This window comes from Carassius gibelio, chromosome A8 (assembly GCF_023724105.1).
Source record: "Carassius gibelio isolate Cgi1373 ecotype wild population from Czech Republic chromosome A8, carGib1.2-hapl.c, whole genome shotgun sequence".
Taxonomy (NCBI): Eukaryota; Metazoa; Chordata; class Actinopteri; order Cypriniformes; family Cyprinidae; genus Carassius; species Carassius gibelio.
The window spans coordinates 23,193,308-23,218,512 of NC_068378.1; the positions used below are offsets into that span (position 1 = coordinate 23,193,308).

General features: G+C 36.2%; 1 protein-coding gene across 3 annotated transcripts in view; it reads right to left on the reverse strand.

The window, feature by feature from the left end:
- Positions 1-9,856: 9,856 nt before the first annotated feature.
- LOC128018931 (TBC1 domain family member 22B) overlaps positions 9,857-25,205 on the reverse strand; it is a 46,773-nt gene continuing 31,424 nt past the window's right edge. For 2 of the 3 annotated variants that reach the window (XM_052604820.1, XM_052604819.1), the window contains 3 exons: positions 23,510-23,637; positions 15,286-15,381; positions 9,857-13,875 (listed from right to left, as the gene is read on the reverse strand). In XM_052604820.1, coding sequence (XP_052460780.1) covers positions 13,747-13,875; positions 15,286-15,381; positions 23,510-23,637 — 353 coding nt within the window. In that variant the 3' untranslated portion in view covers positions 9,857-13,746. The remainder of the gene's footprint in view (positions 13,876-15,285; positions 15,382-23,509; positions 23,638-25,205) is intronic. The other variant, XM_052604821.1, reaches the window with a different exon arrangement.

Sequence of the window (25,205 nt, forward strand, 5' to 3'; positions counted from 1 at the left end):
GGGTACCACCTCCAGCTGTAGAGAGAGAGCTGTGTGGTCCAGAGGGCAGGAGGATGCTGGCCACCGTACTGAGGGTATTTTCATCCGACAAACAGCAGCGATAAACATCCTGAGGCAGTTCATGGAAGATCTCCCAGAAAAAAGAAAAAAGAAAAGAAAGAACCGTTACAGACACTGCACTTGGCATATGTCGCATTTTAATGTTTCAGTGAACCGAAAAGTTTTTGGAGACTTAAATATGTCAGTGTCATACCATAAAAAAACCTAACACAAAACAAAAACAACTGCAAAACCAACTGAAAACAAACAAAACAATCAAAAACAAACAAAACTGCCAAAAAAGAAGAAGAAAGAAAAGAAAAACCCAAGCCAACACAAATCAATTAAAAAACAAAAAAAAAAACAAGCTGGTTTAAAATAAACCAGAAATGCACGCATATTTAAATGTAAGAATTTTGTATGTATAAGTGCAATGTAATGTAAAGTTCTTTTCTTTTTCTCTCTCTCTCTTATATGTATAATTCAGGGAGGTATTTGAATGTCTGTAAGGGACATATTGTGGTAGTTTTATTCTATGAGTAGTAGTTTTATTCTTTGTTTTTATCTTACTTTTGTAGAAAAGGCTTTCTAGGGACCTGAGATGCAAATTAGAACACGTCAAACCAAAATCATTCAATCGGCGAACCACTGGTTGATGAAAAGTCAGAATTCCCAACTTACTACTGGAAAAGTGCAATAGAATGGCATTTGAAGTCCGAATTTCAATGCATTCGATTTGATTTCGGCATGTTTCAGATGTATGATATTACATGAACATGGCAACACCCAGCGAGATATGTATGGAACAAGCGGCAACCTCCCGCTCTCTCTCGTGAGGCCAATAAGGAAGTGACTAAAACTGCAATTCATCGACTGGCCGCTTGAGGCTGGCTGCAAAAGGGAGTCAGTCCCATAGACTCCCCATGTTAAAATGTCCAACTTTACAGCAGAAAAATTTTTACCCTTCATGACAACTGTGAGGTGGTTTAATTATTTTTAAAACTCATCCGTTTACATTATATTAAGCCTTAAAGTTCTGCATAATTAAGGGCGTGGCCACTTGAGTGACAGGTGGATTGCCGCTGCTGACAATGCCGGCGCACTAGGTGGGCGTGGCTTCAGCAATCAGCTCCCGCCTTTTTGCCCATTTTCGATTATCCGGGAGAGTCGCGCAGTGTCGCGCTGCCAAGATGGCGACGGCCCGCTCTACACACTTTAGGCTTCAAAACCATAGACAGTAAAAGAAATGGACACAGCGACCCCATTGGAACTCAATTGAGACAAATGAAGCCCAGTTTTAGCGTTTTTTAGCACTTCCGTTTCTGACGCGCAGACTCAAACGAATCTTGACGACGTCAGCAACCTGTCTGACAGATGTAAATCTTCTAAGTGGCTGTGCGTGCAAACTGCCATCATTAATCTTGCAGAGACGGCGAGCTTGAGCGGGGAGTTCTTTGGCGTGAGTGAGCAGGAGTAAGTATTCTGATTAATTATTTTGTATAGTATTTTAAAATGTAACGCCAGTACGCCATATTAAGTTAATTGCCTGCGAGCTTCTCCACTTGTCTGTACGGTAATGCGAAAGAGAGCCGAGTGGTTATGACGCAATCGTTAGCCTATTTTTTACAAAAACTGTTTATACGGGGCCATAATGTAACATAGAAGGTAATGGAGCCCTTTATACATTTTCGTGCATCTTTAGAAATAAATAATGGACAAACAGAGTCTTTAAACGCCTCAGATGTAAAGTTATTGGCTGTCAAAGTGACGCCAAAATGAATGGGAGTCAATGGGAATGCTAACGCAAGTGAAGTTCTGCTAAAAGATGGCAGCCCCCACCCGACTTCAACTTCCGGTTGAGTTCCTTGCCCCTTGTTCAAAACCGCTAATGAGTCTATGGGTGACGTCACGGACACTACGTCCATATTTTTTTTACAGTCTATGGTACGGAAGCATATGGGAGCAATATTCAATTTTGTAATTTATTATTATGTTATAATATTTATAATATTATTTATTAATATAATATTATTTAATTATTATGTAATTTAATTGCACCAAACGTTGCACAAATGTATTGGAAAATGTAAATGTAAATACAGAAATCCATTGCCAATTTACATATTGCATTGTCATTTTTGCATATTACATTCCAAATTGAATATTGCTACTCATATGCTTCCATAGATATGCACAATGAATGTTAAACATTTGCAGAGGTAGGTGTGCAAAATTAGCATTTCTGATAATTATTATAATTATTTCTTGATTATTTTCTCCCTGCATTGGCTTGCCTCATTTTTCCTTAATTTAGTTGCTAGGAGACTTCTTTTCTTTTGTAGAAATACAATTTTTTTTAATAATGCACTAAAAAAACACAAAATAATTAAAACTAAAATGAAAACTAAATAAATAAATGCTTATCCAAACTATTATTTAATACTAACTAACAATACTAAAATAACCCTGCTAATGATAGACACATAACAGAGATTTTTAAGTGTGTGTTAAGTGACAAAATACTTTTATGGACTATTCACATAACACTGCAAACATTATTCTAATTAAGTACATGAACGTGAATAGTCTAATTTAATGGAGCAGACTTTTAAAAGCAAGCCTCTTGTTCACTGTAGTAAAGTCACTGCTACAGTATGAAGTAACAATACTTGCGTAAGGCCATAGTTCACAAAAAAAGCAAGAGATCCAGCTTCTAAAAGCCTTTGAAAAAAGTTTCAGCTTCAAAGTTTAGTCTTTAGAGTTTAAAACAGAGACATATCACGAGCACAAACTTTCCAAACCGGCCTCCAAAGAGCGTTTGAAGAATACTTGTGGCCGCTACAAAGCTGTCTTCAGAGCGCAGATGGTGGAGAGTGAGATGGCCACTTGTTTGCATTCCCCGTCAGCGCCTGTGCCGCTCGAAGAAAGAAAATCAATCAGTGAGACAGACTCATCCACCTCTCAAACACTCCAGCACACTTTCACCTGTCACATCATTTATCCAACACAACTGACAGGCCTGGCCACACTCACATTTACACGCCTGATACCACACTCGCTCCGTTCAGTCTCTTATGGAATTCATCCTTTTAGTGCCTCTCTCTTCAAACCATTTATCAGTACTTTATGCATTTTTGAAGAAGAAAAAGGGAATATTTGAATAAGTCCATGTTTGAAATTCAAGCAACCCTGAAAGGAACACACACACACAAACAGTTATGTCCCTCGAAACTGAGGCTGCTAAATGAACACACACACACACTGTTGGTAAAACACAAATTTAAACACAAAGACACATTCTCTCTATATTCAATGGCATGTTTAAATATGTATTCAGGCTGCTCTGCTGCCTCTCTCATGTTTTATTGAGAGATTCAGGCCATGTGGGGGTTTGGAAGGAAACCCTCCTCTTTAGGATTAAGTTTAAAGCTGTAAACCCATCTTCATCCCTTCATCATGACTTCAGGTTCAGAACTGCCGCATTCATAACCTCATAACACATTCATAAAGCCAGTGTGGCACCTTCCATAGACCATCAAAGAGATAAGCATTAGTTTGAGAAGATCAGATATTCTGTAATAATATTCACTTTTATAGTGAATGAATTCAAATATATGGCAGTATGTTAAAAGTAAAAAATGACATAATTTACTCATTTACATACAAAGTGTTTCTTACTTCCATGCACTTTTGGGGAAAGTTAATTTTGAAACTTTTCCGCTGATTTAGACCAGTGTCTTTTTGTTATGAACTAAAACTATTAAAAATGGTTTTGTTATTTGAAACAAAGCTTGGCAACTAACTGTAATACAAAAAGTTAAATATAACAAAATTGGAAGAAAAAAAAATCCCTAAGGTAAATAGAAATGGTTAGAAGACAAATAAAATTAAAAATAGCAAAACCCTCTAAAAAGATGTTCTCAAATTAAAATACAAAAATAAAAAAATACAAATGAAAATAATAGAATAGTATAAATAACTAAAATAATACTTAATATAGTATAATAATATAGTAATACTAATAAAAATTTAATAATTTAATAAATTATTGTGGTCTAAAACCAGGTTTTTCAGTTTTATTGTCCAGCATCTGGACATATACATGTGTAGTTAAGGTAGTTAACCAAAACATAATTAAAAAGTTATTCTTTTTATGCTTTGTGTGAGGAACAACCCTGAATTTAAAATTCCTTTCCTATACCATATCCCTCAAATCTCAATGCCCCAAAACACAACTAACCTAGTGAACATTGAACATTAATCTTGGTTCAATACGTCTCCATGTACATGCTAATGCAAACAATGCCAAACTTCTCATCTTCATTTCATCTTGGTCTGCTACCATGTTTGGCCAACATTCACCTTTTTTTTTTTATTGCTCAGAAGTTATTATGTGCAAACTATCACGTCTTTGAAGGTGTGCACAACATATGCTGATTACAAACTGAGAATCATGTAGGAGGTATAGGCGTGAATTATCTCAATCCATCTGTGGGAACAAAGAAAAAAAAACTCCATGTAACACATCCATAACACTTCATGAACAATCCTGGATTCATAAGAAACTGGCAGAAAGTTGTCAGTTGTAGAGTGTATAAGATACACGGACAGACTCTGACCTCTCGCATTTCCTGACATGTCACTGAGCTCATGGATATGAAGCTGCCTTTGTGATATTTATTCAAGCCTAATGTGCATCTGATGTTTGTTGAGCGAGCTGTGCATTACATAACACCCTCCAAACAGCACAGCTTCTGCAGATATGAGATCTGCAGAGAGAAAGGGGAAAACATTCTTTTATTTTGATTCTTGTAATCAACACTTACACAAATCTCAAAGGGCACTGCTGGATTAAATATGTGAGTGGAGCTATTCAGATCAATATGGAAGGTAATCTCCACCTACATTACTTGTGTGACCAGACTTTTCACCTTACATTCAGTAAGAGTATAAGTCTCTTATACTCACCAAGGCTGCACTTATTTAATAAAAAATACAATAATAACACAAATACTGAGAAAATATTATTACCATTTGAGATAACTGTTAATACATTTCAAAATGTAATATATTCCTGTGATGGTAAAGCTGGATTTTCAGCCACCATTAAAGGGCTGGGATGTAATAACAATCTATTAATCGAAGATCTCTTTTCACTTCAGATCAAAAAGTGATGCTTTAAAAACCCCATAGGAGATTCCAGAGGGACCCCATTGTGTGGAAATGTTAAACCCCTTTCAGGTTCTATTAAAAACTGGAAATTATTATTATTATTATATTGGGATTTCTTTGTTTACTGCAAATATTGTCTGCTCATATAATAAATTGCTTCTTATATGCCTAATTTGTAATTTGCTCTGAATAATAGCATCTGCTAAATGAATAAATGCAAATGGGTTGCACTGAAACATACACTACCAGTTTGGAATATATTTATTTATTAGAATGTTTTTGAAAGAAGGCTCTTATACTCACTAAGGCTGCATTTATTTGCTAAAAATAAATTACTGTTCAAAAACAGTAATACTGTATTCACATCAAATCACGATCTATTAACAACTTTTTCCTAGATATTTATAACTTTGATAAAGGTAGAATGTATTTCTGTTCACAAGTTGATAATCATATCAATCATAATTATATCTTAGATATATTCAGTTGCAAGCATCATCACATACAATTTCACAAAATCATCAAACACTGAATCAAGACAGGTTTCATTATTTTCCAGTAGACTCACGATAACTGTATCATCTGCAAACTTTAGAAAATACCTATTATGTGTTTACTTATACAATCATTTGTATATAAAATATGTAATAAAGGAGACAAAACACAGCTTTGAAGAGTTCCTGTAGATGTTATCAAGGGGGCTGAAAAACTACCATTGACTCTCACTCTCTGAGTTCTGTCAGATTTCTTTTAAATCTAAGATCTAATCCACAATTAAAATCAAGACCAAAATTGGTAGCACTTTATTTTACAGTCCTGTTCCCCAGGTACATACTATAAACTTATTATAGTAATTTCAATAACTATGTAATAACTAGGTACTACCCCTGAACCTACCCCTAAACCTAACCCTAGCCCATTTAGTTACCTTGTATTCCCAGAACTTTCTTAGATAAATACACTGTAAGTACACTATAAGTACATGTTAGTACACGTACTGTAAAATAAAGTGCAACCCCAAAATTAGTAATTAAGTTATTAGAAATTAAAAGCAGATGAAAAATCAACAAACTTAACATGAGTTTTGCTATTCTCCATCTGCTTTAATACCAAATTTGCTACATACTGTACTTCTCATTTATAATAATATAATACTACTAATAATTCTAAATAGGGATGCACCTAAATTTCAAACACCAAAGATTATCAGCCAAAAATGGAATTTTCATATTCCGTCCGAAAGAGAAAAACAGCTGAAAATATATGGCATGTCATATATTTTTTAAATAATAAATAATTGTTTCATAGCATTTTACGGTTTGGTTTTTGGCCAAGTGCTTCCAAAATATTAATTTTGGTGCATTCCTTATTTTAAATTATGCTTTTTAAATGTATTTTTGATCAAATAAATGCAGCTTTTGACATTCCTTTACAAACATTAAAAAAATTAAAAAATAATCGTTCTTATTCCAAACTTTGTGTTGTTGTCAGGCAGCACACCCAGCCTAACCAGTTCCTGGAAGTAAGCAGATCTCAACCAATCAGATTGTAACTCCAGATTTCAGCCAGCTCTTGCATTTTCACGTGAAAGCAGCTCTCTGCCCGTAAACCTCTCGTATGTTCACAGACGCGAGCGAGAACACGGTCACATGGAACACGTTGACTCCGACTTCTTGAACTTCTGTTCAGGCTGTGTAAAGAACAGAGGATGTCTTAATGTTCTGTTCCCTCAGACATGTTCAATGACTACTCAAAGCAACAATCAAACCATTATCCTTCCATCCGCAGATAAGAGACAGACCGAGTGAGACACACCGGTGCAGAGTGAGAGAGAACGTGGGTTGAGCTGTCAGTTACTGATTAGCTGCTGGATGGGTACCGCGAGGAAATAAGGATAGAGAGAGAGACAGTGAGAGAAAGAAGCATCAATGACCTTTCAGTGGAAGCTTTTACTCTTCTGCAGCTCACTCCATCCATTATTGAATTCCTGAATCAGCTTCCTTGAATAATGGCACTCTGGCTGAAAGGATCTAGAAGTAGGTTCCCTTCCTCTGTCTCTGTCTCTTATTCTCTCTTTCTTATCCCCCCGGTGCGCTTTGTTTCTATCCCTCTCAGCGTACTCGAGACTGAAAATGCCACGAGTGCCTCTGGCTATGCCTAATCACAGAAAATCACTCACCTCGGTCTTTGTCACAGTGACCCGAGTGCTGTCACGGGCTTTGGGTGGCAGCTCTTCCATGAGCCACTGTGATCAATATTTCAGCCGCAGACCGAGTCCTTCTGCATGGGAGAACCATTCCTGCCTCCTGACGGATGGGAGATCTGGGGGCCGAGGTAATATTTAGACAGATCACAATGGTCCACCTGCAAATAGGGTTGTGGATGAGAGCAAACCAAGCGGAAAGAGAGAGATGGAGAGCGACAGGAAGTAGAAAGTAGGCTGGAATCGAAAATGAAGCAGCTGTGTTATGTTGTTATTACAGTCACATATAGACAATCCACAACAGTGTGCCTTATCGTTATAATAAAACTGAAATGATAGCAGACTGAAGTGAAAAATACTGAAAATATTAACAGAACATTTAAATATAAAAAATTTTGAATGTTTATATATATATATATATATATATATATATAGCAATGATAAAAATCAAAATATTAATTAGATATTTATTAGATAAATTATTGTTTTCTGCTGTATCTGGCTCTTTTGTGTCTGTCATTCTTGTTCTTTGGGATGTGAGAGACATGAAAGTATCAGTGCTATGTAGGATTTTATATTTTCAGAACTTTATTTTGAGGTGTTTATTATTATTATTATTATTATTAATTTATTTACTTATAATACTTTCTATTACCCCAGCACACTATAAACCAGCACACTACATTTCAGGATATATATATATATATATATATATATATATATATATATATGTATATAGTACAGACCAAAAGTTTGGACACACCTTCTCATTCAAAGAGTTTTCTTTATTTTCATGACTATGACTAGAGTCACGCTGAAGGCATCAAGGGCTATTTGAGCAAGAAGGAGAGTGATGGGGTGCTGCTCCAGATGACCTGGCCTCCACAGTCACCGGACCTGAACCCAATCGAGATGGTTTAGGGGTGAGCTGGACCACAGACAGAAGGCAAAAGGGCCAACAAGTGCTAATCATCCCTCAGGGAACTCCTTCAAGACTGTTGGAAGACCATTTCAGGTGACTAGCTCTTGAAGCTCATCAAGAGAATGCCAAGAGTGTGCAAAGCAGTAATCAAAGCAAAAGGTGGCTACTTTGAAGAAACTAGAATATGACATTTTCAGTTGTTGTTTTTTTTGTTATGTTTATAATTCCATATATAATTCCACGTGTGTTAATTCATAGTTTTGATGCCTTCAGTGTAAATCTACAATTTTCATAGTCATGAAAATAAAGAAAACTCTTTGAATGAGAAGGTGTGTCCAAATTTTTGGTCTGTACTGTGTGTATACTTAGTATTCATGAAATAGGTCAGTCAGTTGGTTAATCTCACACACACACACACACACACACACACACACACACACACACACAAAAGCCCATGAGGGTGATCAAGGATCACCCTAAAGGAGATCATTTTGCAAAATAGTGTCAAAATATAAATGGCTTGATATGCCTTAAACGAATAGTTCTTTACTCCACAGAGGAAAAACTGGCCTAGCAACAACAAAACAACATTTATTTACACTGTAATATTAATCTGAAAAAGAAAAAGACTTTCCAAAAACTTACGTTGTTGTAAACAGCAGTGAGGATAATGACCCATATTACTTACTGAAATTACTTACTGTGGTTACTTATAAAATATATATATATATTTTATTAGTATTTGTGTTTTTTTCTTTTTTCTTTCATTCTACCATGTTATACAAGCAATAAGCCATTCAAGAATGTGTTTTTTGACTAAATGGGACAATGCCTAAACATCAGCAGATCAGCTGTAGATTGTTCTGTTATTCAGTGACTGTGTGCATTTGTTTGCGCGTCGTTACCTTCAGGACTCTTTAACACAAGGCCCCCTAAAGCAGGAAGCTGCTGACATGTAAAGGCCAAACATTCCACATAATTCAAAATGACTCATTTGAAAATCTTCCTTCATTTCTCACGAGGACAGCATACCGCAGAGTCCCAAAACCCTCTCCCTGTCGGTCTGTCAGCAGACTCTCTCTCAGTTCTCCACGGACTTACATGTCACCCAGTATCGGAGTGCCTGTGAAATCACCTTTTGTCCTTCGGTTCCTTTCCCTGATCTTTGACAGGACAGCTAAAAATAAGCACCGAACTGCACAATTAGCCATTATGGTGTCCCATAATTGCCCCCGAAATCCGCAGCATCCAGGAGTGCTCATCAACACCTTGGACGTAGCGGTCAAATTGAATAATAAATGTTTAATGCTGGTTGTGTCGCAGTCAGTCAACAGTCAACAGACTGTGGCTGTGGGCAGGGAGACGACGAGGTCATTAACCCCGCCATTTGCTTAACAAGCGCTAATTACAGCTGACATTTCCACAGGGCGCTTCCGAGCGTCAGCTGTCTGGACTCATCAAGAGGACACGGTCATTCTTCACACACACTCACACACACACACACAATAATGAAATTTAAACAGAGTACCAACAGTTTAATAGAATCCAAAAATCAAATACACAGCAGGAAACTCCCACGTTTCCTCTTTTTCTTTAAGGCTAAAAGCAGTGTGGACTACAAAAGCACTGATTAAGCAAGAAGAACCCAATGGCTTGAGGATTTGGCCATTTTACGCAGAGAGGAACACACAAATAAAAGAGTCCTGGCGTTAGGATGCACTATGAAGCTGCTAGAGAGGCTCATTTGCATTGCAAACTGTGAACACAATCATGAGCCGCATAAACCACAGCACTGTTCTTTCACATCTACATTATCAAAAAATTACTCTCTCCACAAGCTGAATGATTAATACAGGGAGAAGCACCATTTCTGTTTGCAGACCCAAGGCAAATATTTGACGCTAAAATTTGAGAGTACATTTTGAATAAATAAAAAAAAAAAAAAGAAAAGAATGAAAGCGTATCTTTCAAACACAGGCCCGATGGATGAAATGGATAAATGAAAGGAGGAATAATGCCAAGCGAGAAGCCCAAAATGGAGAGAAGAAAAAAAAAAAAAAAGCTGAAAATCCCAGGACAAGTCACGGGAAGGAGACAAATAACTCGAGACATAGAGGACATGTCTATAAATAGGATAGTGGCGGTACCAGCAGGGCGCTCACTTTTCCTTTTCTTTAAAAAAAAAAAGCAATGGAAACAGAAAAAAACAAAGTATACCAAGCAGAGCTGACGCGTCCAAAATTTAAAGGGCAGAAACAAAACAAAAAAGTAATATATTCACATTATGTTAGTACTCATTGTTTGTACCATATGCAGATCATAAACCTGTGGTTTAATGTGTATTTGGATAAACAAGGTATGAATGCACATATAAGCAATAGATGCAATACAATCAGATGTGTTTGAGAAATCCAGACTTTTTAAAACGTTCCTGATGAAAGATGTCCAGAAGAGCACAAGTCAACATGAAAGCACCCAGTTTAAGTGGAACAAAATATTCACAAACAAAACGCAGGGTTGCACTTTAATATTTTATCCAGCAGGAATCGATTGGATGATGGAGAGTGAGAGTTGCATGCTGTAGGAGAATGAATGGATTGTAAAGGACTGTGGTCATGAACACCATCAGATCCGACACTGCTGCAGAATTTCCATCCTCAAAGCCATGGCCGAAGGGCTGCTCTAATAAAAATGTTTTTGGACTTTTTTTAATCCAACACACAATCCTGAAAACATGCATCATGATTTCCAAAAAAAAAAAAATCTAATAAAAAAAAAAATAATAAATTTTTCTTGAGCATCAAATCAGTATATTAGAATAATTTCTGAAGGATCATGTGACACTGAAGACAGGAATAAGGATTCTGACAATTCAGCTTTGCGTTACAGAAATAAATTACATTTTCAAATATATTAAAATAGAAAATAGTTATTTTAAATTGTAATAATATTTCACAATATTACTGCATTTTCTGAGCAAATAAATGCAGACTTGGTGGGCATTACAGACTTATTTTAATGACAATGAAAAATCCTTTTGAACGGTACATTATTTATTCTTAATCATAAAAAAAATGATATATCATTATATTAAAAAAAATGGTTCAAATAAATATTTCCCTTTCAGTTAGCCTTCATTAATCAAACTAACAACTTGGCATTGCATTAACGGATTAAGAAAAACTAGCTCAAGAGATAATTTTTTTAAGCTTTTGATCAGACACTGACAAAGGTGGACAATTCTGCACAAGACCCATATCTTGAGAGCCGCACATTGAGGTCAACTGATGGTCAATTTCCCCCTCAAGAGCATCTTGCTGGTTAACATTATTCAATAGCCTAAATGACAGCAGGAGAACTAAAAAGCTGATTCAGAGGCAGAAGATTATTGTGTGCCCTGATGGACCGCACACAATAAGACCACCGATGAAGCAAATGCTGTTCATTTTGATTTCATGTTGACTTGAACAAGATTCATTAATAAAATCAATCAATGTAGACATTTACAACATTCAAAAGACTAAAACCTGGAGTTAATCTGGAAGTCCACTCAAACTTTCTTCATGAATAATCACTGCTCCATCTCCTCACCAGGGTCAGCAATCTCAAGTCACCACTTCATTAGCGCACTTTTAAAGTGTGACGAGCAAACTAATTATCTCTGGAGTGAATATGAGCTCAGTAATGTATGAAAAGACAGACATACACTGAAAAAAATTAAGTAAAATACATTCCAATTCACCTCAAAATAAGAGTGCAGCACTGTAAATGCCTCATCAAAGATGGTGAGACTGCATGGCGCAGGTGGTTTCAAATGTCTCTGATGGATGAATAAGGACAGCGAGCTGACAAAATGTACACTGTTCAAGCATTTAACATCAGCAAACTCCATAACGGCATCACTTTTAACCGATTCGGACACCTCCATCTAATCAATACACTCCATTTGCTTCAAAAATTAAAGCAGAAAGACATTTCTTTAATTTATTATTCAGATTATCCATGCAGGGTTTTGGTCCGAGTTAAATGAAACGAATAGAGATTTTAATGAAAACATCTGCTTTTGAGAAGTCGGAGTCGTTCATTTCGCATTACACGCCGATTTATAAAGATTACACATCTAGTTTGGAAAGATTTAGAAGGTGAACAATTAATCACCGATCAAAATGTATCAGCCCTGCAGTTAATAAATATACCGAAAGGTGAAACGAAGATTAAAAGGGAAAAAAGGAGATAATCAGATCATCTACATCTGATTAGCATAGAGATCTGCATAATTCGGTTGCCCTGGGAGATTAAATGCACGTGAGGATGGTAGAAGCGTGTCTGTCAGGTATCGCCCCCGTCCACTCTTCAGTACCACGCAGTTAAAACCAAAACCCTTCAGTCTGCTTCGAAGTCAGTAGTTTCCTTTCAACACGACTGCAGTCCTGTGGTCTCATAGGCTGACCTCATATCACACTGATTCATTCTTTATAAAGCCATATTAATATTTCACCGCAGTTTGATTCAGCTATCTTTGCTGAAACGTTATCTCAGTAGTAGTCGAATGCTAGTACTAAAGCTAAAGTTCTAATTGTCTAAGAAATAATTGTGCACGGGCTTCACACAAAGCCACTGGTTCAGGATTGTTCAAATTCACAGTCTCACAATTCTATAAAAGCATAAAAACCCCAAAACAAAACCCAAACACATCGCTCACGCGGTTGCATATTGATTCTTCGAATCCAGAACGCTCAGCCGTGCCTCTTGAGAAATGACCCTTTATGGCTGCCATAGTTTCATGTATTGCAGAGCTTCAATAACGCAGAGTGATTACGGATGGGAATCGACCCGTGCACCTGTGTGTGGTACAATCAATGTTGCAATGAGCAGAAGGGCCGAGGAGATCACATTATGGTCTAATAACACAAACCATGAGAACACCGGCATAGAGGGAACAAAATAAAAAATGAAGACCTGCCAAGAAATAAAAACGAGAGGTGGTTTCTCCACATCTGAGGTAACAAATATAGGAAGATGTGGGGAAGCCTAGGATGCCGCATCCTTCTGTTTTTAGTTTGATACGCTCACATAAGCGCTTTCTGTTCCTCTGCTCTTGGCATCTCACTGTCAGCTATCTTCTGAAGTCATCTGCAGGCAAATTGAACAGTCAGCTTTCAAGATCTCTGGGAGTTTTTTTTTCCCGAAATATCCGTTTTGTCCGTGGTTGTTTACGCCGTCCTGTTCTTGATCGTGAATTGTAACAGACGATGACACAAATTTGATGTCATTGGAGAAAATTGGTGAGCTCGATCTTCGCTGTGTCAGATTAAACCGAGCAAAGGAGTGCTGTTTGGACCGATCCCATTGTTAGGTCAGATCATCGTCTGGGTTTTGCAGGGTCATGCTGTGGTCAGCTTACAGGCTCTCATCTCTTGTAGTGGCTCGGAGCATCAGCAAACATGTATTTGAGTCTGTAAGCCTCTGCCAGTAGCAAACCCACCTCTTCGTTGCCCCAGTGTATTGTGGGAAGGTTCTGCAGGAGCATTAGCAGGTTCTGGAAAAAACAAATAATTTGAGTGTCTTTCATAGAGCTCAGCCAATGTGCTGGTAGCGACTTTCCACCTAAAAATACTGTTTCCTGGCTATTATATATTCCTTGAAATTAATTTTTACTCTGAACTGTAAATGCTTGTTAGTCACGGCATGATTATAATGTGATTCATGATTGTGCATTTAGCGTGTGTATGCAGGCATGTGTATGGACTTTCCGGCACCTACAGCTGCTATAAGTGCACAAGAGCAGATCTATAGTAATCTGCTTTTCTCAGTTTCTCAGGTTCTTCAATATAGGAGTTTTAACACAGTAGCATGAAGCTGAAAATCATTGATTTTCAAGTTGCTAACCAGCGTGGCTTTGAGCTTTGGGTTAAAATATGGTGCCTATTTTAGAATATATTTACATCACGTGTGTGCACGAATATAAACTGACTAAAGAGGCTAATTAAAGATGTTCAACACGGTTCAATTTACTTCAAAACATTATGACATTAAGCTAATTATACATGACAATGGTTTGTGCGATTTATAAGCACCGTCTGAATTGTCAAGAGCACAGGTGTCTTTGTTCAATTCCCAGGAACAATAATCCAGTTAACAGAAGCTTATTTATCAGTAAATAATGGCTAATTTTTATAAATCAAATCCAGATGGGACATTTGTCTTTGCATGCTGTAAATTAATTTATATCAAAGCTCAACAAGTCTGAATTATCAGCTACAAATTAAACTCACTTTCAACATGCTATCCTGTGTCTGTTGATAATGATTATTATTAATATTAACATGATTCTTATTTAATAAAATATTGTGAATTGTGAACACAATGTTATTACTAATATTTAAAATCAAATAAGAACATCTGTGAAAGTAATATAATAATTTTTTATTTTTTTTTATGTTATTTTCAAAACAGAAAAAAAAAGCTAATTTCTGAATGTGATCATGTGAACATAATCATCGGTACACAGATGATTAAATGCGATAATTTTAACCCACTGACAATCAGAGTATAAACACACGCTCCAATGACTGTTCATAAAACCCTTCTCTACTCGACCTGACAATGAGGCAAATAATAAACGAGAGAATCAGAGATGGAGCTGAGGCGTGGGGATCCTCCGAAAGAGAGCGTGAAAGAGTGAGAACGGGGAGCGTATAACAGAACGTTCTTGTTTCGTGGCCGCTGAGGTGTGGTGAATCCACTGGCCTGTTAAATTTCGTTACAGCCGAGGCTGCTCCACTGGAGGGCCAATTATTCCGATATTCTCGGGGTAAGTGACGGTCGGGACGCTTTCCAGTGAGGTATGCATGTGTGGGATGCGCAGGCGGTCACATGTAAACCACACATGCTTCTTCATAAAGCTCAGCGGCTGTGGCACACATGACATTCGGGAGATTGTCGGTACCTGAAAGTCCAACGTGGAGAGGATCTCTTTGCGCCATTTGATGAGGAAGGCAGCGCACACATAGAGGTGGAAATGAGAGAATCCCTCTGACTCGGCCTGGAGATCAAAAGAGACCCAGAGTAGAACACACATGCTTGCATTAGTAAGCAGTCATTAAGCAGATGATTATCCAAAGTGACATACTGCACACTTATTAGAGACTCGACCCCTGGGGTTAAGTGTCTTTCTCAAAGGGCAAAATAATGATGGCTTGAGGATGCAGGGATTGAACCAGCAACCTTCCAGTTACCAGTTTTGAACTTTAAAACAATAATTCACCAAAATTCTGCCATTATTTATTCACCCAACCATTGTGTTTCCTTTTAAGGATTTTTTAAAGGAATTTGTCTTTTAACTGAACATCTTCCTCATAGTCATGTTTGACTTGCTGACGTCTGATAATTAGGGTGTTATTTTCTGAAAACTGCTTTAAAATATGCATTTAAATAAAAAAAACACATTTGCTTTCCTTGCAACAGCAGTTTATTTAAAAAAACAACATGAAAGTGTCAAAATTATGAACATAAAAAAAGATTTGAGAGCAACAAAAGGAAAGATTTTCAACAAATGATTACAATTTCAGTTTCTCACCAGTGCTGTTGTTATCAACAAAAAATATTAACAATCATTTTTGTTAATCAAAATAAAGTTGATATATTACCTTAACCTAGGATGACCATATGCGCCGTTCATACGGGACACTTCTCAGCCAGGATTTTAATAATGCCTAAAACATCCAGAGCAGTTTGACCAATACCATGCAGTACATAATCGACCAATCGTGGGGCTGCGTGTGAGAAAGTGAGATCTAAAGGGAACGATCAAAGCGATTCAAATATGCGTACGTGTTTGTTCGTTCGATTGACTTAATGTGTCGCTGCCCACAAATCCAAAAAAAATAAATAAATAAAAAGTGCGCCACAATGCTTCAAGTCGAACGAACAAACACGTGAAAGCGATTCGAAAGCATATAAGAGCCGTCTGCTCTGCTCTTTATAGCTCTCGTAAATGTTAAACAACGATCAACCTAAACAGTGCAAATAGCCAAAACCTGGATAATTTAGGCAATACTAAAATCCTGGCTGGGATGTGTCCCGTATGAACGGCGCATATGGTCACCCTACCTTAACCCTCTGAGGTCTAATGGTATTTTTGGGGCCTGGAGAAGTTTTGTCATGCCCTGACATTTGTGTTTTCTATCAGTTTCTTATACACATCTAAATGGCTTAAGTCTAATCTCACTGTAATCAGCACAAACTGCGCTATAATAATATGTGAGCAGCATGTATGTACATGATTGTGTTTTTGAGAAAAAAAAAAAGTTATGTGTGGTTAGTGTAAAACAAAAAATGTTAAATCACTTGAATAAGGCCATAAAACACATACAAACACATACTGACCTTTGAGAACTGGAGCATGTAGCCTAGAATTTTTCTTTCTAAATTATGTGAAAATCATGTTGTTTACTCACAGAAAACAATATATTGATTTAAATTTTCTAAGACACTTTTTGCTGGTAAAAGTCATATACGAGTAGGCATCAACTATCATGAATATCATTGTGATTTACACCTGAGAAGACAAAGGACCGCATAATGAGCCTTTCAGTCAGCTGTGTCACTGAGAGGGAAGAGTTACAAGTAAGAAAGTGAGGACAAAATAATGTATGATGTTGAAGCTGGATTACTAAAACCGAAAACAAATAAATAATTAGCTAAAATATTCAAACTGGTCAAATGCACATAAAATGACTAAAACTTAATGGTAAATTAAAATGGAAACTGAAAATGTAGAAGCTAATTCAGAATATTATTAAATACTATAATATTACATAATACTAAAAGAACACTACTGAATCCACAAACGTGAATTATGACTTCAGAAGACTTAGGAGACAGCACACGATTCATATGAGCCACTTTCATTATGCCTTTTTTGTTTTTATTTGCCTTTTCGGACATTGATAAACATTGACAATATGAATGGTAGCTGTATAGCCACGATCTGCAAGAAGATTTCTGCCTTTAGAATATGGTTAGCATGGCAGAGCAAGCACAATGACATTATTAGGGAGGGGTATCAGGTCACAGCATGGGCTGGATTTAAACCCATCTCCCAGTTAAAGCTGGGATATATATATAGATTTAGTTGGCTTTGCCATGGCTCCAATGACTGCACATTCCTTTAGCCAGAAATAAAAACAACGGTTTATTTCCATCATGAATAATAAGAGTTTTAAGACAACACATGTTATTTGTTAAATTATTCAGCTACAGTCGAGCGCCTACACAGAGCACCTAACATAGTTATAACCATCTATCTAATTTATTGGATAGGGAATTAGGTCGTGTTAGTTATTCCCAACATATCTAAAGAAGACACAACCCAATTCGCCTCTCCTCTCCTCATTCGTCCTCCTCTCTCCCCAGCATCCCCCTCTACTTGTAATGTGTACAGTGTGGTACATTCAGCCGCTTGAGAGACAGCGAGCGGTTATAAATAGCTTTGTTTACTTTCTTTCTGTTGGTCCCTCTTGAAGTGAGAAAAGAGGAAGAGAATGAGCAAGAAGTTAAAAGTTGGATTTTAGGAAGGCACAAAGAAACAGCAAAAAAACAAGAGCAAATCTAGGAGTTGGGTTTATAGCTTCTCAAATGATGAGATGTGTTGGTCCAGAGGTGTTTCTAGCTTGATATGTGACGAGTCACAGTGTTCGAATCTTGACAATTAACTTGTCAGTAGATATACTGTGTATCAGCCTCAGGAACTAAAATGCCCCTTTAAAAAAAAAAAAAAAAAAAAAAAAAAAATGCAAGAGTGTGACTGTTAATACAGGCTGGGAAAATTTTAATATTCTCTGGAAAATAACTGCATTAAAAAAAAGTTTTGAATTTAGAATTTTCTATCTGCATAAAAATAATCCAAAACATCAGATTTTCTCACATTCTGGAAGTAGACAAAGAGAACCCAGGAAGACAAATGAGACAAAACAAACAAACAAACAAAACAACATTTTTTTTAAAAGAAAATGATCCAATATTACATATCTGAGAGTGGTAAAAATATGTGAATCTCTAGGATTTAAAGTCCATCTGTCCAGAGTTGTTTTCAAGAGATACCTGTCCTGTTTTATTTAAAGAACAGGGAGCGATCTATCAAAGTCTGATCATGTTTGTGGAAGTGAATCATGGCACAAACAAAGGAGATCTCTGAGAACTTTAGAAAAAGAGTTGGTGTTGCTCATCAAACTAGAAAAGGTTACAAAACCATCTCTATGGATTTGTAGAGCCCAAACTCTACAGGCAGACACACGGTGTACAAATGAAGGAAATTCAAGACCCTGTTACCTTCCCCAGGAGGGGTCGAGTAACAAAGATCACTCCAACAGCATGACGTGCAATAGTCTGCGAGGTTGCAAAGGAACCCAGAGTAACTTCTAAGCAAATAAAGGCCTTTGATCATTGGCTAATGTTAATGTTCATGAGTCCACCATCAGAACACTGAACAAACACAGTGTGCATAGCAGAGATGCAAGGAGAAAGCTAAAAAGAAACGCAGTTTGATAAAGATCATGTGGACAATCCAGAGGGCTACTGGAGAAGTGTTTTGTGGATAGATGAGACCAAAATAGAACTTTCTGGTTGAAATGAGAAGTGTTATATTTGGTGAAAACACTGGATTCCAGAATAAGAATCTCATCCCATCTGTGAAACTGTGGTGGTGATAATATCATAATTTGGGCCTGTTTTGCTGCATCTGGGCAAGGACGGCTTGCCATCATTGATAGAGCAATGAATTCTGAATTATACTGTACCAGAAAATTCTAAAGGAAAAAATTTCAAAAATCTGTCCGTGAACTGAGTCTCAAGAGAAAATGGGTCATGCAGCAAGACAACGACCCCAAGCACACAAGTAGTTCTACCAAATGCAGTAATGCAGTAAAACCAATTACTGTGCAGTAAATGCAGTAAAAATATTCTAAAAAGATTCAAATTTTAAACAACAGTTTTCTATTTTAATGCATAAATCTGAATTTTCTCCCGGTAAGAAACAACCAATCAGAGCTGTGGTTTGTAACTTTGTTTGTGTTCAAAATGTAGAAAAATGAACATAATAAGCGAATACACCATGAATCCATTTTCCAAACCGTGTTTTTAGCTTGTCCTGAATCACTAGGGTGCACCTATAATAAGTGTTTATATTCAGACTATTTTAGATTGCTTCGGGGGTACCGCGGCAGAGTAACCCAGTACCTTTGTGATTCTTCATAGACATAAACAGAGAGAAGTAGATCCGGCTACGATGTTCTTCCGCAAGACGCAAGCAGTTCTGTTTATTAACTGCTAGAGCGTCAAAAGTTACAGACTGCAGCTTTAATACTTCAGAAATCATTCTAATATGCTTATTTGCTGATTGTTTAAAAAATATTATTTCGAATGTTGAAAAAGTTTAAAGGTGTGCTGCTTATTTTTGTAAAAACCATGATTTGATGAATAGAATGTTTAAATGTTTCTACAGTCACTTTTAACCATCTTAATGCATCCCTGGTGAATAAAGATATAAAAAAATAAAAAATCTTAGAGTTATCAAACTTTTGAAAGGTAGTTTGCCGGTTAGTATATTGTTTATCCTTTTTCAATCTAATAGTGGACTAAATATACAGTACTACAAGTACCTTAGTATTGACATGTATGACATTATCGCTCTACTACAGAACTGACAGAGCACTTGTTTGTTTGTAAGAAAGAAAAAGACTGAAAGGACTGCTAAGTAAGAGGACTGAAGACTGACAAACAAAAGCAGAATAAAGAAGCGTTCATGATTGAGCCCTCCTTCTTAAGAAGGCATCCGACATGGGGTTATTCACAGCCAAGCGTTCCCTCCTCCACCTCTCAACAGAACCCATCTCACTAATGGAGGGGACGTGAGATGCAGATGCTTCCGAACATCAGTCAGACATTAACATGACTTTCCTTTTTGTCTTCACAGTCCTTTCTCTCTCTCCTTTATTTCTTTTGCCCTCATCTCTTTCTTTCTGGCCTGTGCTTTTTGTGCACCTCTAATTGATCTTGAGGAGTAAGTCTTTTGTGCCAAATGTTCAATTACAGGAGTGACCTGATAAAGGAGCCCAGGAGAAGTTGAGGCGCTTTCCTCTGTCTTTTTGGACAAAACACCTTCATCTAATCAACTTGCTCTGGTCCGCCGAACACGCAACATGTGTCTGCTCACTGGAGTATGCCAAGGAATGTATTCATTAACAATTAATCAGAAACATATTATGCAGTGCTATCAGAAAAGCCCAAAGTGTCATTTGAACAATGGTAGTTTAATACAAAATGATAATAAAAGGGACTGTTATTAATGGTTGTTGGCAACATGAAATCAAATTGTCCCCAAACTGCTAGCCTTACTGTGCACGCTTCATCAGTTCAGGTTATCATAAAGACCAAAAATACAAAAGGTTTTGAAGCTCATTATGATGCCACAATAAGTAATGGGTGAGCTAATGAATATTAACTGGATCATGCACATGTTGATACTAAACCTGGACCGCCAGAATTCATACATATTCATGAGCCAAGTCTGCTCAGATACACTCAAGTTCTGCTTTATGGGCAGCATCAAGCTACTTTATATTTTACACAACCTTCTACCAATTTGTTTAACTTTTAAAAAACAAATCTATATTGATATGGAGATCAGGTCCATAGTATTTGTTCTTCTATGAGTCAAAACTGTAGGTAGTGAAAAGAAAGAATATAATATACACTGCTTGTCATTTTTTTTTTTTTTTTATAATTCAGGTTGCACTTCTTATACATCTCTGCCTCTTACGCTCACTAAGGCTGCATTTATGTGAACAAAAATACAATAAAATTGTAATATTGTAATTTAAAAAAGACAATTTATAAAGAACTTTTTTTTTTAACATCCTGTGATGACAGAGTTACATTTCCACTAGCCATTACTCAATAATTAATACATTTATTCAGCAAGAATGCATTTAATTGATAAAAAACATTTATGTTACAACAGAATTCTCCTTAAAATAAAAGCTTCTTTATTTTTCTTTCTATCTAAAGAATCCTGAAAAAAATTAAGGTTGATAATAATAATAATAAAAAAAATTACAGATAACTGAACAGCAAACCAGCATATCAGAATCATGTGACACTGAAGACTGGAGTAATGGCTGTTGAAAAGTCAGCTTTACCATCACAGGAATAAATTACATTTTTAAATATATTCAAAAAGAAAACCGTTCTTTAACATTATAATAATTTTTCAAAATGTTACAGTCATTTTACTGCATTTCTGATCAAATAAATTAGACAAAAACAATTAACTCCAAACTTTTACATTACCGAAACACATTATTCTCCCATGGAACATTGTTATATTACTCAAATTAAATGCATTGTGAATGTCCAGGATCTCGACACTTTCTAAGGATTTGTTCGGAGGTAAAACATCATTTATTTTTATTAAACAATTGATCTGCATGCCTCTCTTTGATTTATCATTAAATTTGCATGCATTGATGTGTGAAGGCGGCAGGGTAGATTATGGATAGTTTAAGGGTGGTTTAACCTTGAAAACATATACATCATGGCTCAGTTTTCTCTGTGTGTTAGGCTGGCCTCGCTGACACACTTCCCGCTTTTACCTCAGCGAGGGGGGTGAATGCCACTTTTCTTGCTCGCCCCGACACTGACCCCGCTGTGAAAAAAGCCTGAGGAAATAAAGACCAAAAAAAAAAAAAAACAGCTGGAACGGATAAAGAAAGACAGATGGAACATAACCAGAGGAAACCTGTTCTTGTCACATTCAGTAGGTACATTCAGTATTTTTTTCCCCATAAAATTTTACAAATATGTATAAGAAAAATTTGTCAAAATGTGTTAAAGGTGTTCTATTTGCCTATTGCCTTTTAGGGGCTGATGATCCAAAATGCCCTTCAATGTTTGGCAACATCACGGATTCAAAATGAACAGAAGCAAATGACATGCAAGCTTGCATAATGGTTCACTACTCGCCATTTACTTTCTGTCGGATTGGACTTGTCACCTGACAACTATTCCCCTATCCAATAAAACCCACCTTTTGGAAACGGATCCATGTCAAAACGCCATGCATGAGAGATGAAGCGGCAGATAGACAAAGGCAGATGTAAAGGACAAAGAAATGAGCAAGGAGATATATCAAAAGGAAGTCTGAGAGAGGACATGCAGACAGGACACGAAAAGAAATCAGAAGGAAACTCTTCAAAAGAATATTAATGAATGACAGGAATATGACCAGTTCATACCTTTTGCCATTTTAACAAGAAAAAAAAAAATTATGAGCAGCATGGTCTTCAAAGACATATCACCCACAAGCATTTCAAATATTATTTGAAGATCAGCAATCATTCATGAGAGCGTGCATTCTTCAAGGAAACCACGTAATGAGAGGTGACACAAGGCTGTCAAAAGGCATCAATTATGGAATTGAATAATCAATAATTATTACTTTAACAAAATTAAAGTATACTAAATTAAAGATATAATAAAAATAAATACATAAGCGCTCAACAACAAAAAAAATGTTGTAACTGCATTCATAAACTATTTTTAAACCTAATAAACAATTAATTTTATTTTTTTAATGAAAATTGCTGTTTTTTGCTGTTTTTTAATCCAAAGATGCAATAGTTCATTAAAAGTGACAATACTGTCATTTAAAAATGTGGTTTAAATATTTGATTATGTATAAAATATAACAGTACAGCAAAAATATGAATAAATATATTTGATTATATAATATAATGATTATTTCCAAAAAGTCGGGGAAGAGCAAACTTCGACATTTCTAGTATTAGCAACATTTACTACACCCCTGCTTAAATCACAGACGAAATGAGTAGTCAGCATATTATTCAAAATAATTATGAAGTATATCAAAGTAACTGAATTAAAAAACAAACCCTAAGCACAATTAATTATACTCCTACTAGAGGTTCAGGTTTTGGGCTGGTAACCAAAATGTTGCAGGTTAAAACACATAGCTGATCCATGAACCATCCTCCTTGTTCTTGATCAAGACACTTAACCCCGGGCAACTTTGATTAAAATCATCAGATAAATGACACAAAAGCACATGTAAAGGCTTTTCGGACATGTTTTGGCTGGTGCTGGTGCTGCTGTACCTGGTAGGTGTCCCACAGGCGAATGGTACAGCGTAGCGGCAGCTCCCGCATCAGCAGATTATTCATCCAGCGGAAAGCAAACTGCAGATACTCCACCTCACACTTCTGAAAGTGCACGTGGACATCCTCTGTGGGGATAGAGGAGAAAGCACGGGGGGGTTATATCTATTTGCTGGTACTTTCGGCAAAGTGCTGCACTGGGAGTAGCTTTTGTAAGCCATGTAAAGACCCCCATTGTTTAAAGAAGCACTCTGGCCCTGAAGTAAGATCACCAGCTATTGTTGAATCCTCCCCACACCTGTTTCACTGAACTAACATTATAGACCCCCAGCGCGTGTGTAATTATATTCGATTGAATAGAGAGAGAGTGAGAGAGATACAGAAATGCAGGCCTGGTGCTTAGCTCATTGAGAGAGGGATTTTTCTGATAAGCTCTCGTTCGGCCTTTAACCAGAATAAGAATGGCTTTCGAAAGTGGCTGTATTGACCAGACTCCTGATAAATACTGATGGAGAAAATGTGATGGGTCTCTGAATGTACTGAGAACTGAAGTCAGACCTATCAGATGGAAAATGGAAACTCTTACTGCCACGAATAAAAGCAAAAACCTTTCACAAAAAAGAAAAAAAAAGGGTTTTAACAATGAATGATCTTCGAGATGTTACATAATGGTTGCATCATAATGGACTCAACTAATGGAGTGAGTCACTGGTGTGAGGATTGAACATTATCACAAATTCACTTCTTTCGTAATCCCACTCCTTTAAAAAAGCACACAAAAAAAGCTTCGTTCTTTATGATTCCAGTTCTAGCAAACAAAATGAAAGCATAAAATATTTGCAAACAATTTCTTGTGCCACATAATTGAAACCACTGTAATTTTCTGAAATATACTATAAAGATCTCTTTTTTTTGGTCCTCCAAGAGAAACCTTTTCAGATAACCATTATAATAATACAAAAATAAAATGATTGCTGCATTGTACTTAAAAGAGGACATACATGTAGCACCTTTTTATACATTTTGTGGTACATATTTTAAATGGCAATATTTTGTAAGGCCCTAACGCTACTTTATTCACAACTGTTTTAATAATAATTTAAATAACATTTGCAAAGTAAATGTATGCAGTAAATAAAAGTAAATAAATAAAAAACCCAAAAGCAAATGTTTTGGACAGCATTCCAATTGTTTTAGTCTTTATAATGGTTTATAAATGTTTTATATATATATATATATATATATATATATATATATATATATATATATATATATATATATATATATATATATATATATATATATATATATATATATATATATATATATGTTTCTTGAGCAGCAAATCAGCATATAAGAATGATTTCTGAAAGATCATGTGACACTGAAGACTGCAGTAATGATGCTGAAAAGTCAGCTTTAAATCACAGCAATAAACGACTTAAGATATATTAAAATAGTTTCATAAAACATTTGTCATATTAAAATAGTTGTCACACTGTTTAACAATATTACTGCTTTTATTGTATTTTACAGCAAATAATTTCAGCCTCGGCTAACATATATAGTAATTTAAATATAAATTAAATTAAATGTTTTATGCCGTCATTTGAGAACCAGATACACAACACAGAATTTCTGAGGAAAAATAAACATTTAATAAGGCTATATTAAGAATTAATGTGAAGAAATTAAG